This window comes from Sebastes umbrosus, chromosome 4 (assembly GCF_015220745.1).
Source record: "Sebastes umbrosus isolate fSebUmb1 chromosome 4, fSebUmb1.pri, whole genome shotgun sequence".
In the NCBI taxonomy this organism is placed as follows: domain Eukaryota; kingdom Metazoa; phylum Chordata; class Actinopteri; order Perciformes; family Sebastidae; genus Sebastes; species Sebastes umbrosus.
The window spans coordinates 28,339,107-28,354,992 of NC_051272.1; the positions used below are offsets into that span (position 1 = coordinate 28,339,107).

The 15,886-nt window shown below is 41.8% G+C and overlaps 1 protein-coding gene across 4 annotated transcripts in view; it reads right to left on the reverse strand.

Annotated features, from left to right (window-relative positions):
- znf423 (zinc finger protein 423) overlaps positions 1-15,886 on the reverse strand; it is a 199,369-nt gene that overhangs the window by 99,320 nt on the left and 84,163 nt on the right. For 2 of the 4 annotated variants that reach the window (XM_037768628.1, XM_037768630.1), the window contains exons 4-16: positions 11,044-11,221; positions 10,365-10,489; positions 9,572-9,659; positions 9,314-9,389; positions 7,423-7,703; positions 7,030-7,313; positions 5,782-6,162; positions 4,982-5,163; positions 3,954-4,493; positions 3,691-3,841; positions 2,210-2,767; positions 1,909-2,093; positions 1,055-1,482 (exon numbers count right to left, since the gene is read on the reverse strand). In XM_037768628.1, the coding sequence (XP_037624556.1) occupies positions 1,055-1,482; positions 1,909-2,093; positions 2,210-2,767; positions 3,691-3,841; positions 3,954-4,493; positions 4,982-5,163; positions 5,782-6,162; positions 7,030-7,313; positions 7,423-7,703; positions 9,314-9,389; positions 9,572-9,659; positions 10,365-10,489; positions 11,044-11,221 (3,457 nt within the window). The remainder of the gene's footprint in view (positions 1-1,054; positions 1,483-1,908; positions 2,094-2,209; positions 2,768-3,690; positions 3,842-3,953; positions 4,494-4,981; positions 5,164-5,781; positions 6,163-7,029; positions 7,314-7,422; positions 7,704-9,313; positions 9,390-9,571; positions 9,660-10,364; positions 10,490-11,043; positions 11,222-15,886) is intronic. The other 2 variants (XM_037768629.1, XM_037768631.1) reach the window with 1 other exon arrangement.

The following is a 15,886-nucleotide window of genomic DNA, read 5'->3' on the forward strand; positions in this document are numbered from 1 at the left end:
TACTTGCGATTAATGGCAAATTAATCGCACATTTTTTTTGTTCAAAATGTACCTTAAAGGGAGATTTGTCAAGTAATTAATACTCTTATCAACATAGGAGTGGGGCAAATATGCTTCCTTTATGCAAATGTATGTATATATTTAATATTGGACATCAATTAAAAACACAAAACACTGACAAATATTGTCCAGAAACCCTCACAGGTACTGCATTTAGCATAAATAATGTGCTCAAATCATAACACGGCAAATTCAAGCCCAACAGACAACAACAGCTGTCAGTGTGTCAGTGTGCTGACTTGACTATGACTTGTCCAAAAATGCATGTGATTATCATAAAGTCAAGGTAAAGTAAAGGGGAGACTCGTGAGTACCCATAGAACTCATTTTCATTCAAATATCTTGAGGTCAGAGGTCAAGGGACCCCTTTGAAAATGGCCATGCCAGGTTTTCCTCGCCAAAATTTTGCGCAAATTTGGAGCGTTATTTAGCCTCCTTTGAGACAAGCTAGTATGACATGGTTGGATTCCTTAGGTTTTTCTAGTTTCATATGATGCCAGTATCTTCACTCTAGCTTTAAGCCCGCTACAAACTACAAATCGCAAGTTGCGTTAATACGTTAAAGAAATTACTGGCATTAAAACTAATTTGCGTTATAATCACGTTAAGTTTGACAGCCCTAATAAAAATATGGTTTTGCTTTTAACAGTCCGTAACAGCGTCACTTTGCGGTAACAGTGGTAATGTTGATGTACAGGAATAAACTCTCTTATTGGAAGAAATTATTATCTTTTTGAAATACTTTTTTTCAGTCTGGCGATATGACGAGGGTGTACCCCGCCTTCGCGCGATGTCAGCTGGGATCGGCTCCAGCCCCCCCCCCCCGCGACCCCGAATGGGATAAGTGGTTACAGATAACGGATGGATGGAAATACTTTTTCATATTTATAAATGATCAAGGGGCCGTATTGAGGTAGTTAAAGGGCCAATTGAATAGGCCTGGTCTATATCAACATATGCCATTATCCACAGGGTTTCTAAGTTGGCCACCTACCTGCTCATGCAGCCAGCGCAGAGGCCGTAAGGCAGGCCGTTGACATCCAGCTTCACCAGCTCCCCTTTGTTCTTAAACTCCTTTAGGCAGAAGGCGCATTTATACAACTTGTGCTGCTGCAGCTGCCCGTTAGGCGACGAAGAGGCCGAACAGTTCCCTCCTCCTATCCCTCCATTCCCACCTCCTCCTCCTACTCCGCCTCCTCCCAGTGTAGAACCAGCGGAGAGCTTCTGCATGTGGAAGGTGCCGTGGATCTTCAGCTCCAGGGTGGAGGTGACGGTCTGCATGCAGACGACGCAGCGGAAGCCAGTGAGGGAGTTGCGGAGGTCGGGGTGCATCTGGCAGTGCTCTATAAACTCCTCCTCACTCTGCAGGGGCATCTTGCAGATTCGACAGGTACCCGTGTCCAGGCTCTTACTGTGGGTCACCTGCAGAGAGGGAATATTCACAGAAAGTATGAACATAATGATGCACAAAGTAGTGGGTAATAATATCTTTCATCAAAGCATATACAGAAACGTATAAAGACACTGACTGTAGCTGCATCACACAATGCATTTTTGGACAATTTTTTTTCGTGTAGTGTGGTGCAGCACAAATTGCCTCTCTCAGGACAGTTTAACATTCTAAATTCAAAGCAGCCAAAGAAGTTTTAGGATCAAAAGACAGAAACATAGACAGAAAGCAACACAAGAGAAAAGAAAAAAAAACTACACAGACGGCTGTGTTGTTATACCTGTGAGGGTATCCACTGACTGTATTTGTTCCCTACATATAAACCTCCAAATTACCTCAAAAGACATGCATGTAGCCATACATATATACAGGTTTGAGAGCAGTGAATGTAAAAGCACCTTGTGTTCCGTGAGGGTTAGCAGAGAGGGGAAACGCTCGCCACATATTGGACACATGTAGTGTTTGGCGGGGCCGCGGTGCGTCTGAGCGTGCTCACGAAGCCCGCTCTCAGAGAAGAATGTTCTGGAGCACACGTTGCACTTGTGGTTCCCCTTGATGAAGTCTGCCTTCTTCTTTCGAGAACCTGGTATATAAAATAATCATCATCACAGACATATTTGACCTTCTCTAATAAACTGTAAATTGTGATTAAAAGATGTAATTTAAAACATCCAGTTGATGACTGAAAACAAATCTTACAGGCGTCATCATCTCCCGGTCTGATGTTGTGGTCACGCAGCCGGTGGTTCTGCAGAAGCGACTCCATGGTGTACGCTGCCCCGCAGATATCGCAGGCGTACATGGGTTCTGAATTGTCCAGCTCCTCCTCGCCTCCGCTCGCCTCGTGGCTGTTGACCGTGTCTCCTCCCGGGCCAGCTCCTCCTCCCGCTGTGTTCTTCAGCAACATGTTCTGCAGGTCGGCTTGTTCGGCCGCCGCCACCGTTGCTCTTTCGACGCCTCCTGCACCTCCGTTGCCGCCACTTCCTCCTACTCCTCCTCGCTTGGAGGACTGCGCAAGCCCGTTGGGCGTCCCGTTCTGGCTCCCACCGCTCCCTGTGCCACCGTTGCCGGTGATGTTGCCACCGTCGAAGATGCAGTGCTTCTCCCTCAGGTGTCTCTCTAGCAGTGACATGGCTTGGAAAGCTTTGCCGCAGAAGCGACACGTGAACTTCTTGCTGTGCGTGGTGATGTGGCACTGGAGCTCCACCTCAGTTCCGAACGTCTCTCCGCAGAAGATGCACTTCCGGGGCTTGAGACCTGTGAGACAGAGGTTAAGTTGAGATGCAGATTCAAGCTCAATCTACCCTACAAGAATGCTGTCAAGTGAACACTCAACAATCTCCAAGATCCTTTTTTTGTTTTTTGGTTAGTTTTCTTTGATAAATGTTGACTTTTGCTCGTCTTTATCACATTCTCTTTATTTTAGTATCACCATCATCATGCATTTTTTCCCAGATAGTCCTGTCTACTCTTCTAATGAAACTTAGGTTGCTCTCACACCTAACTTGCTTGGTTCAGTTAAAACAAGCATAGGTTCAGTTTGCCTGTTAGTGAGGTTCGTTTGGCTGGTGTGTCAATGTAACCATGGTGCGGACCAAACAACCAAACCGAGTCGCCTGAAAAGGTAGGTCGTGGTCCACCTCCAAGCCGTCTCTGGTGCAGTTCGTTTGTGGTGTGTGAGAGTGTCAGATATGTGATTTCGAAAGCTAAACTACAAATAAATCCATCTGCTGAAGCGATCTGTATTCAAGGTCATGTATAACCACGTCAGCACATGTATTTTCCCTAATTTATAGGTCAAAAGCTGTTAAAACTGCTGTGCTTGTATCTGACTCTGTGTACTTTGTCAGTTCATTAACTCCATTAAAAAATGTGTGACAGCAATCCCACAGTACGGCAATCATGTGCATGTCCTGTGCTCCCTGATGTTTGAATTTGATTTCCCTGACTTATGTCCTGATGATGCAGGATGACCATCGCCCAAAAAGACCTGTCAGTCTGTATAACGTCATGTTTACTCTTCTGGTTTGTTTGTAAAAAGTCAGTGTGAACAGGAACTGGACCACAACTACAATGCAACAATGCATCATTTTTTTAAATCCCTTGGTCTGGACCAAATGAACCCAACTACAGGTGTGAAAGCACCCTTAGCCCCTGATCCCAGGAAAGATGTACAGTACCTGCTCCAAGCCCCCCTGGGAGGCCTGACCTCTGACCCAGGTGGTTATGCTTAACGTGGATCTGAAGATCCGACTCCTTCCTGAAGTCCCAGGCACAGGCTGTGCAGCGAAACAGCTTCTTCTCATTGCTATGCTTCACCGCCAGATGTACCTGAAAGGCAAAAAAAAGAAGCAATCCAAGTTGGTTAATTTCTATGGTTGTTTCACTATTGTATTCATTTAAAAAAAAAAAACATATATCGCACACAAATAGTTTCATTCACCTGTATGGAGACCTTGGAGTCAAAGACCTCCTGGCAGAGCGTGCAGTGGTACAGGACAAACGTGTGCATGTCCAGCAGGTGTTTCTGCAGGTCGTCTACCGAGGAGAACTGCTTATCGCAGCTCTCACAAACGTACTGGGTCGACGTGGTGGTGTAGTGCACCGTCAGGTGTTGGAGCAATGCCTCCTGGGATTCGAAGTCTTCCTTGTTGCACTGGGGGCAGGACTGGCGCCTCAGCAGCATCTCCAGGTGGGACTTTAGGTGGGTCTGGAAACCCTCGAAGCTGGAAAACCGTAGGTCGCACTGGTTGCACGGGTAGTCCCCGTTGCTCCCCATGGAGGGGGTGGAGTCCCCTCCCAGTCTGTGGCGTTTCGGGGAGGAAATCTCTATGTCGGAGGAAGCGGGGCTTAGGTCGGCGACCTTTGCCTGCCGTTTGTTGTTCGCCAGCGGGATGTTCTTGTGGTTCTCCTTTATGTGCTTGGTGAGCTTGAGGAGTGAGCCGAAGATAGGAGAGTTGGTGCAGTAAGGGCAGGAGTAAACCTGTACGTGGACAATAACTCTTTACTTTTTTAGGATGATTATACATTGACAAATACTGTTATTTAGGTCTTGGAGAGTAAAAGAGAAGATGGGAAAGATGTACAGTATAGAGAGATGGAGACAAGCATAGGCCATAAATTAAAGTCATCGCCATAACTTTGCAAGCTCAGATAGAGACAGACTGATGATTGACAGAACAGTGGAAGCTGTGGTCAGAATTTTGTCCGTCAAGTCTGCATTAAATAAAAGTTGGGAACAAGAAAGCAGTAGGTAATACAAAATTCATATAGTAAAATTATCAAGAATCTTTAATCAAAATGTACATGAGCAATAGCACAGGAAAGCACCTAATTAAATAGGAACCAGCTTATTGTTCATCAGCTCAACCACTGATCAGTAATGGCTTTGACATGTGCAATGACAGACAGGCTACATTCAGTTATTTTACAACTCTGATTAAAAGGTTGTTTTTGAAATGTAATTCTCACCTCCATGAAGGACTGCGATGCAGACTGTAGTACGGGAGACTCCAGTTTGGCCACAGTTCCCCCAGACGCAGCTCCGCCCCCCATGATGGAGGTGCAGTGCGTCTGCTGAATGTGTTCCGTCAACGACGACTCCGTCAAGAATCCCATGGAGCACTGGTTGCAGAAAAAGGCGTGGTTCCCTTCTAGGATGGAGGAAATTAAGTTGTTAGACTCCTTTGATTAATATTATGGTAAAAAACCTTCAGAGTATAGATAGGAATGAAACCGGAAAGTTTGATGTATGTAAATGCAACTGAAGTTTAGATTTCTGCCTGAACTAATTTTGGCATTTAAAATATGTATTGTAAAATTTCATACATTTTTAAGACACTACAGGTCAAGAGGGTAAAAAATTAACTATTATATATCACCATGAAACTTCCCCAGTTGATTACTCATGTTCTGGCAATTCTTTTTGTATTGCAAGTTTTCTGAAATATTATGTTTAAATATACAAATGAGGCATTATCTAATGCTAACTTTTGGTGAATTAAGGAGAAATTTACAGACGTAAATAGACAAAGTGGAGTAAAATAAACACCTAGATGTGTAGTTTGGATGTTTTTTTTCCACTAGTCTGAAAGAAGACATGTTATGGAAGCCAAATAGCCCAAAATCTCAAATCTGACCAGTGCAAGAAAAACAATGTTTTTGCCTGTAGTGTCTCGCCTTGACAAACAATGTACCAGCTAAACCAATACGTTAACATATTTAAGTCACTTTCCATTGTTTAGGAAGAGTAACTTTCTTCAACAACACACCTAATGTGGTGGATCCCGCCACAATCCCACCAGGCAGGCAGTGCGACACTCTGATGTGTTCTTGCAGCGAGTTGATGTCTCCAAACATGTCCGGGCAGTAGTTACAGTGGAACGCTGTGACGTTGGTGAACTGCAGCAGGGGGAAAGCCGCTGCTGCTGTGCCTATGGTTCCTCCGCTGGTACGGTGAGCTTTGCGCACGTGTTCGTTGAGGTTGTAGAGCGTTGGCAGAGTGTCCAGGCAGAGGTGACATGTATGGCTCTGCTGCGGCTTATCTGCGTGGATGGTCTTCAAATGGATCTCCAACACCGCCAGGCTGTGGAAGTCTCTCTTCGAGCAGTAAGGGCAGGAGTACGTCACTTTGCCCCAGCCGCCTCCTCCGCCTGTGGAGACAGAGAGATAAACTGCTACATTAGGAATACACAAAGGTAATCGAAGCTTTTAAACCAAGTGTTGGCTGTCAAATCATAGATGTAACTGTAGCGGCTAATCTGTAGATCAGTGGTTCCCAACCTATTTTCCTTGTAGCCCCCCCTACTGGCATCTTAAAAAAAGATGAGCCCCCCTCCCATATTTTCTGATGTCATCACCCTAAAATAAATTACAAGACCTTAAAAAAAATCCTCAATTTGATCGAAGCAATTCAATGTATTAAATGAGTTTTTAATAAATCAACCTTTTTTAAAGAATATAACTCGTCAGTCTCTCTCTATGTGCGGCAAGCGGGAGAGCAAACCGTGTTGAAAATGTTGTTTTTGAAAGGCTAAATGCCAACAAATATGGATTGAAGCAGAATATTTAATTAGATAAAAACATATTGTGCATTTTGGAAAATTTCTATCTTTTTTTCAATCAATTTTGACTTTTGGACTTTACAGCGCTCTGGGGTTATTGGAAATGTTTGGATCACACGAGTCAAAATCAATCCTACGCAGCCACCACTGGATTCTAATTCTACACATAGTATAATACTAATAATATTAGCCTGATGTTTATCTGCAACTGTGAAGAAACACCAGGTTTAAACAGAATGTGGCTTACCAAGTAGCAAAAAAATCTTTTTAAATAGATTTATATACAGACTTTTGTATAAATTATCCAGTAAGTGTGTTATTATGATAATAGTAAAATATTTGCAAATCTAATTTTGACAACTTCAGAGCAGACAAATCCTGTGATCTTTGATCTGAGAGGGGCCCGGACCCCAGGTTGGGAACCCCTGCTGTAGATAAGTGACTACTGCATCGTACCTCCACCTTGATGGCCCAGGCTTATCGCAATCTCTTCCACAGTGTCGGCGCCTCTTCTGCGGCCTCGTTCATGGCCCTGGCTGGGCTTAAGGGTAGAGTCCGGCGTGGAGCCTCTCTCCAGACTGGCACTAGAGTCTGGAGTGGCCGAGCTCATTGAGGCCACGCTGCCCAGTGCCGGGTCAGGACTGGCAGCGCTGTGATTGGAGGAGTCAGGCTGGCGATGGCTGTCTAAGTGGCAGTAGACATCCTCCACAGATGGGAATTGTTCAGAGCAGACAGGACATCTGAGGGTACAGAAAAAAAGACCAGTAAAATGCAAGTTACATTCCAGCATTGCACATTTAATGAAAATCTGCGGTTTGAAAACTTTAAAAAAGCAAAACTCTGCAGTACTTGTGTTTGCGGTTGGCATGCTGTGTTTCAATATGCGTGAGGAGAGAGGCCTCGTCTAGAAAGATCTCAGGACAGTGGATGCATTGCAAGTCGGCTCGGTCAGACAGCTGGGGGTGTCTGGTCAGGACGTGTTTCTCTAGCTCGTCCGTCTGGCTGAACGTCTCCTCGCAGTAATCGCACATATACAGGTCCTGCTCCAGGTCACCATCTCCTCCTGCTCCCTTCTTCCCTCCATCCCTCTCACTCCTCAGTGCAAGGTGCTCGCGGTTCTTGCGGTGAGCCTGCCAGGGTCAGAGAGTAGTCAAGATTTAAAGAAGCATGTGTTGTAAAATAGTTTGTTAAACCTATGAGACCCACTTTGAACCGTTTTTTCTTTTTTTTAGTGGGGACAGGGGATCTTTAGGGGGAGATAACAGGTCAACAGTATAAATCACATAGAAGTGGTGTACATCATCAGAAGGCTGAGAACCTGAACATTAATTTGAGATGCTGCTCAGCACTATGTGACAAGTTCTTCTAGTCAAATCAGAAATAGTCATGAATTAATTAATTAATTAAAATAAATTATATAAATCACATAGAAGTGGTGTACATCATCAGAAGGCTGAGAACCTGAACATTAATTTGAGATGCTGCTCAGCACTATGTGACAAGTTCTTCTAGTCAAATCAGAAATAGTCATGAATTAATTAATTAATTAAAATAAATTATAAAAGTGTCTAAGATCTTAGAACATTATGATAGAAGTATATGATGGCCATTCCCGTGCTCTTCTATGTCTCTTAAGTTGTTGCAGTAGTTTTTGGGTTGATATCATTTGTTAACAGATTTGGTACTACATTTAGCAATTTTTTACCACCTGAGAATTGATCAAAATGATCAATAATCCTTCCAAAATACCACATTAAGACACCAAGACCTTGAGGAACACCATAGAAAAAGCAATTCTGTGATTTGGTGATTTCTGCAAGAATTGCATTTTTCGATGATTGGATGGCGAGCGCTTCTGTTTTGGGAACGGCTCAGAAACCCCCTTATCGTCAATCTACCAAGGAAAGCCAAACATCGTCTGAATGCTCTAGGTCTCTGTAGTTTGTGGTTGTAAAGTTTCATGAGGCTGTGATTATCCTAGAGGTCACCACAGGTCAGTTTATACAGTGAGGTCAAGTTTTAAAAAAAAAAAAATGGTGTCACTACAATGAAATGGCTACTATGAGGACTAACATCATCACACATGAATACAATTGGGCTCATTAGATCCACAAGAGTCTCAGCTTTACATTCATACCCAATTTATGTAATTACAAGACTGTTTAGGGACCCCAGTATGGAGAAATATTTAAACACGCCATTTTTAGAATAGGTGAAAATAACATTTATACTGCATTCAAAAAACTGCATGTTTTTTGCCCCAAACTGCATGTGATTATCATAAAGTGGGCATGTCTGTAAAGGGGAGACTTGTGGGTACCCATAGAACCCATTTTCATTCACATATCTTGAGGTCAGAGGTCGAGGGACACCTTTGAAAATGGTCATGCCAGTTTTTCCTCACCAAAATTTACCGTAACTTTAGAGCGTTATTTAGCATCTCTCCAGACAAGCCAGCATGACATGGCTAACAATGGATTCCTTAGGACTGTGTCTGCTACAGCCTCTTAAAGACAGTAATATCAGCCTGGATCGGATGCTTTTGACTGGTTAAGAAGAAATGCAATATTAATAATTGTGTCCCTTGCTTTCTGTATTTTTCCATTGTAACTTATTTCGGAAATCTCATTAGCAAGACAACGCTAATGGGAATACTAAGCACATGTGCAGTAGTATGAAGAATATTAAGGCATTTTAACATTAGGATTTATAGTAAAAAAAAAATATAACAACTGTTTACCTGCATGTGGCTCTGCAGTGACGAGGTGGAGGAGAAGCCACGCTTACACACACTGCACTTAAACGGTTTGCTGGAGCTGGAGGTGTACATAAAAAAACAGTCAGGAATCAGACTCAGAAAACTCAAATATGAATCAAAAACAATTTTCAAGATCTAAATTATAAGAGTCAAATAAAAGACTGGAATCAAAAGTAAAAGATGAACATTTCAATCAACATCAAGAAGAGAGATGATGATAACAGGATCAGAAGCAGTTACCTGTGTGTCTTCAGGTGGATCTTCAGGTGATCTGAGCGGGAAAACGCAGCTTCACACTCCTGACAACTATACTTCTTATCTCCTGGATCAATTCACATATTTATGAGAGACAGTTTATTCATTATGTTGACAGCCAGAACACATGTGTTGCCACTATTGAGTGAAAATCAAGTCTGATTCTGGTGTTTTCCCTTATTAAAAGGGGAACACCACCTACATTAAGGATTCCAATATGTTATTTCTATGGCGTAGTAAAGTTCAATCAATATTTGTGAACATGTGCTACTCTCTCTCTCTCTCAAAGCCAGAAATGTCTCAAACTTGTGATGTCAATGAGTATAACATCTGGAGCTGCTCCATAGACAGTGAATGGAAGACTGATTTTGTGGACCCACAGAATATTTGTTTTATTTTTTATACCCAAATGAGTTTTATTCTATTGTAGTGTTGTCAGCTGTGAAACAGAAAATGTTCCCATATACTCAGATCATTCCCCTGGGTGCTCTCAGTGTCATCTAGATCATCTCTCCCAATTCATCATCTATGGAGCAGCTCCAGACTTTATACCCTCATCACAAGTTTGAGTTTTAGCATTCTAGTTTTTGGATTTGGGAGAGAGTTGTTCATGTTTACTAATATTTTGGACTGTCTTAGACCATAGGAATATCATGAATTTTGAAACTGGGTGTAGTTCTCCTTTAATTCTTGAATAACAAAAATCCAATGTTCATCAAAAGAATGTGGATTTGATACCCGATGCATACTTAGCAGGCCTGGAAGACATAGTATCTACCTGTGTGGAGTTTGACATGGCGGTCTCTGCTCCTCTTGTGTTTGAACAGACGGCTGCAGAAGGTACACTTGAAAGGCAGCTTGTCGCTGTGGATCTGCTCGTGGCGCTTCAGGTAGCTCAGACGACTGAGGAGAATCAACAGGAGACAGCTGATCAACAGTCGTTCACAAAGGCTCATAATGAAAAACGAGTGCCTTTTATTTGAACGGCATTGAATCGTTTAAGTAGTGAGCACATTTCCAATAAAATCAACAATAAAAAAATATCTAAAAGATGATAGTGACTGCTGATTATCAAAGGCAAATTGAAATACAAACTATTTCTAATATCACTGCATGCATCTATTCAGAGGAAACAGAAGAAGAGAAGAGGACAGCTAAGTATTATGATGATGACTTTATGGTGGATGTGACAGCTGTTCTTAAAGTGGGTCTTGAGTCAGTCCCTGGAGAGGCTGGTGAGAAATGTATTCACCTCATTCCTTTCACTGTTTGCCTTAGTGGTCCATGTTACCATGGTAATATTGAGAATACTGTTTATTCATGTCCACATTGATATTCATGATATGAGGATGCAACTGAACGGCCAAATATGACATCGGTGTTATTGTCTACAACACGCCATGTGCACCCAGATGGAACCTGCAGCATCTCGCGGAAGCGAAACATGTGTGTTATACCTGAAGGACTTGTCACAGAACTGGCAGGGGTACGGCAGACCGGAGCCTCCTTCCTCCTCGCCGCCGGTGGCCATGCCGAGGTCGCAGCAGCCGTCGGGCATCTGCGAGGGCGAGGCCACGTCTTTACTGGAGGGCGAGGAAGGCACCCAGGACAGCCCTGCTGGGTCGTCATCGCCATCTGACAGAGACAGAGACAGACAGAGAACGTTTTTTTTTAAAAAGCCTTTCATTTCATTTCATTTTTTATGTGTTCTACTCATGGTAGTGCACAAGAAAAGCGTGATTCACAATCAAAACAACTCTATTTACACATTCCATGACAGAAAAGGAGCCCCTTACTCAAAACATAAATAAACAAAAGAAATACATGGTCTGTCCGTTACAGTTACTTAATAATGAATGCTTACAGTAGTATGAGAAAAAGAGGAATCAAGTCATACACAATAATTAAAACAACTAAAAAAACCTATTCATTAATTATTATTGATTGATTAATTATTCTTTCTTTATACATTGATACATTTGAACTGAAACATATTTATACAACCTTTTAAATCATTCTGTAAAGAATTCCAAAGTTTGACGACGACCGCTGAAATACACTTCTGCTATAAAGTAATCCATAACTCAACTAGATCTTTAAGTTTCAATAGTCCTGCTTTAATAAACTGTCTGTTGGTGTTTTCTCTTGAATCCACTTCATGAATATTTCTTACGGCTCTTTTCTGTAATATAAACAATGGCTTTCTATTGCTCATGTATGTGTTGCCCCACACTGGCAAAACAAGTGAACAGTACAGGATTCTCATTATCTTGTAATCTAACACCTACTGTACTCTTTGCTTTGTTCAAAACAGAAATGTTTTTGGACACCTTTGTTTTTACATGTGCTATATGAGATTTCCATCTGGTTTGTCATCCATTATCACAACAAGAAATCTAAATTCAAACACTTTTTCATTATAAACTCCATCTATAGACAGTGGAATAAAAACCACAAATGTTTAGTTCAAAATTAACCCCTTAAAAACCTAAGGATTCTTGGTACCAACCATGTCATACTAGCTTGTCGGGAAGATTGCTAAATAACACTACGAAAGTACGTTAAATTTTGGCGAGGAAAAACAGGCATGGCGATTTTCAAAGTGGTCCCTTGACCTCTGACCTCAAGATATGTGAATGACAATGGGTTCTATGGGTACCCACAAGTCTCCCCTTTACAGACATGCCCACTTTATGATAATCACATGCAGTATTTTGAATGCAGTATAAATGTGTTATTTTCCACCTATTCTAAAATGGTGTGTTTGAATATTTCTGCATACTGGGGTCCCTAAACAGTCTTGGAATTGCATAAATTGGGTATCACTGTAAAGCTGAGACTCTTGTGGATCCAATTATCTCAATTGTATTTCTGTGTGATTATGTTAGTCCCCATAGTAGCCATTTCATAAAGTGAAACCACTTTTTGAAATTTGACCTCGCTGTATAAAATGACCTGTGGTGACCTCTAGGATAATCACAGCCTCATGAAACGTTACAACCAGACACTAGAGACATAGGGCATTCAGAGGATGGATGGCTTTCCTATGTATATCGACAATAAGGGGGTTTCTCAGCAGTTTCCAGAACAGAAGTGCTCGCCATCCAATCACTGAAAAATGCAATTCTTGCAGAAATCTCCAAATGTCAATATATTCTATGGTGATCTTTTTGATCAATTCTCGAATGGTAAAAAATGGTTAATTTTAGCACCACATCTGTGTCACAAATGGTATCAACCCCAGAATTGCTAGAACAATGTATGAGACATAAGTGAGCATGGAAATGACCGTCACAAACTTATATCCTGTTCCACGTTCTTATACACTTTCACAATTTATTCTAATTAATTAACTTATCTATTTTTTAATTTCTATTTCTTATTAATGACTAGAATGACTTGACACATAGTGCCGAGCTGCATAGTAAATTAACCTTCAGGTTCCCAGCTTTCAGATGATGTACACAACTTCTGGGTGGCATTTCATGGACCCCTGAACATCCCCTGTCCCCGACCCCTACCACTCTAAAAATAGAGTTCAGAATGGAAAGGGGTTAAGGATAACTTATTTCATTTCATTTACAATGCTTTCTGCTAAAATTTTCAAATCATCTCCTGGACTAAAAAAATTTGTGTCAAACAACACAAACTGCAATATCCTTGACGTTTCACTTATGTCATTGACATACAACCTTAAAAAATGTAGGCCCCCCTCATATGTATTACCAGCAAATACGTACAGTATTGTTGTCTGTTATCTAAATAGCTGCTGAACCAGTTTAGAACTACTCCTCTCACACCATACTGTATGTATTGTAATTTAGAAATTAAGATGGTATGATCTAGAGTAGCCTTTGATTCATCTGCAGCAAGAAAACCCAAATATACACACCTTTTGTACACAGCTGCAGGATTTATAAAAAAAAAAAAAAAAAAAGAGACAGGCGAGCACAGACAGGAAAAAAGTGGGGGTAAAACAGGGAGCATTAGAATGATTAAGAAGAAGTTACATCTTTCTTGGAAGGCAGTCGGCGGTAGGAGCAGCCGGTGGGAGTTCAAATGAGAAAAAGAGGGTATAAACAAAAAAATAAACACATTTATCCTAGTTACACACACACACACACACACACACACACACACGTATACAGGAGGAAAACGAGGATGGCAGAGATAAAGAGAGAGAATGAAACAGAAGAGAGACACACACACACTCCGGCAGCAGCAACATCTAAATAGAAAGCTCCAAGAACTATGTATCCCCGACGGAGCCCAGAAATAAGGACAGAGTGTATTTTCTCTCCCTTCATCCTCCCTCTGCAGCCATCCCTCGTTCCATCCCTCCCCTCACCTCCCTCCCCTCCCATCCCTCCATCCGTCCCCGAGGACCATAGATCCGCCTCATCATATTTTCATTAGGGCCTTGGCAGATTGAAACGTCGGAAAAGCGATTAGGAGACGTGGAGAGAGCAGAGCGGAAAGATGGCGATATTCTCTCCCTTTATCTGTCATACATACATAGGAGATTATGCATTGCTCTTTTTTCCTTTTTTTCCCCCTCTCTCTCTCTCTCCCCTCTTTTTCCCCCTCCTGTGTAGTCTGGCGCAGAGGCGACAAAAAGGCCACGACTCCTTTAATAGACACTTCAGAATGGATTTGAGGCGACAAAAGAGGGGGCTGAATAACGCTTGATATTGTTCTGTTCTTCTTTGTGCGCTCTGTGAAGCAGCGCAGTAAGGCTATTTAGCATTTGCCTGAAAAATGTAAAGAACAGAGCAGATGAAGAGAGACGGGGGCGGGGGGGTTTCTTTGCTTTTATCTGATAGCTATATCAACTAGGCCAGCAACAAATCAAAGAGAGAAAATAAGAAAACTAGAGTGATAGGATGGAGAGATTGGACAGAAGTCTGATGTGATTTGTGCCAATATTCATCATGAGGCCAATATTTTCAACACATGAGCGCAGACACATGTGCAGGAGAGAAGTTTCTGCTGATAATTTTAGAAAGCTCTCCGAAGCACACGCCGTTTTACCTCAACCTACAGTCTCGTGCGTCTCCCGTGTGCACGTCTGGTCTACTGTGTATTACGTCTTGCAGAGAGAGGGTGGAAAACGGATTCTTGTGATGAATCGATCGCAGAGAAAATGTAGGCACTGCGATGAGCAAATAGAACTCTGCAGGGGGGTCCGGGTTAAAAAAAAAAAAAAAAAAAGCATTTTAAATTTGACTAGAAGCTACTGTAGGAGGAAAATAATAAAAAAAAGGTTTAAGAAAACACAACGAATAGAGATATCAACATGAAGCCTAACGGCAAGGCAAGAGGGAAAGAAAGAAAGATCAAGTGACAACGAGAGTGAGAGAGAGAGAGGTGAGGGGAGACCGGAAAATTGAGAGCATGAAGAAGGGAAGGAAGGAGAAGAAAGTATTGACGGGGTGAAAGGAGGAAAACAAACAACATGTCATCCTAGAGCACCGCACACTTTGATTAAAAAATGAGAAACAAAAATCAGAAAATGAAACATGAGAGAGACTTGAGAGGAAGCTACAGGGGGAGAAGTGCTGAATTTTGACAAATTATGAATAATGTTGATGATTTGTTTTCACTAATAAAACATTCCGATTAATTCAGTTTAATTTTTTTCCGAAATTTCTGACTTTATTCTCAGAGGTTTTTTTCGCAGATGTTATTAGATGAACAGTGTAAAAAAATAGTGTTGTTCTTCAGTGGTCCGAAGACACCATTATACATTTAGTATGGCTGTTAAGTTAACGCAATAATAACGCTTTAACGCAAATTTGTTTTTACGCCACTCATTTCTTTAACGCATTAACGCAACTTGTGATTTTTAAGATTGTAGCGGGCTCAGTTTTAAAGCTAGAGGGAAGATACTGGCATCATATGAAACTAAAAAACCTAAGGAATCCATTGGTACCAACCATGGTATACTAACTTGTCGCGAAAAAGGTTAAATAACGCTCCAAAGTTACGTTAAATGTTGGCGAGGGAAAACTGGCATGGCCATTTTCAAAGGAGTCCCTTGACCTCTGACCTCAAGATATGTGAATGTAAATGGGTTGTATGGGTACCCACGAGTCTCCCCTTTACAGACATGCCCACTTTATGATAATCACATGCAGTTTGGGGCAAGTCATAGTCAAGTCAGCACACTGACACACTGACAGCTGTTGTAGCCTGTTGGGCTGCAGTTTGCCATGTTATGATTTGAGCATATTTTTTATGCTAAATGCAGTACCTGTGAGGGTTTCTGGACAATATTTGTCATTGTTTTGTGTTGGTTAT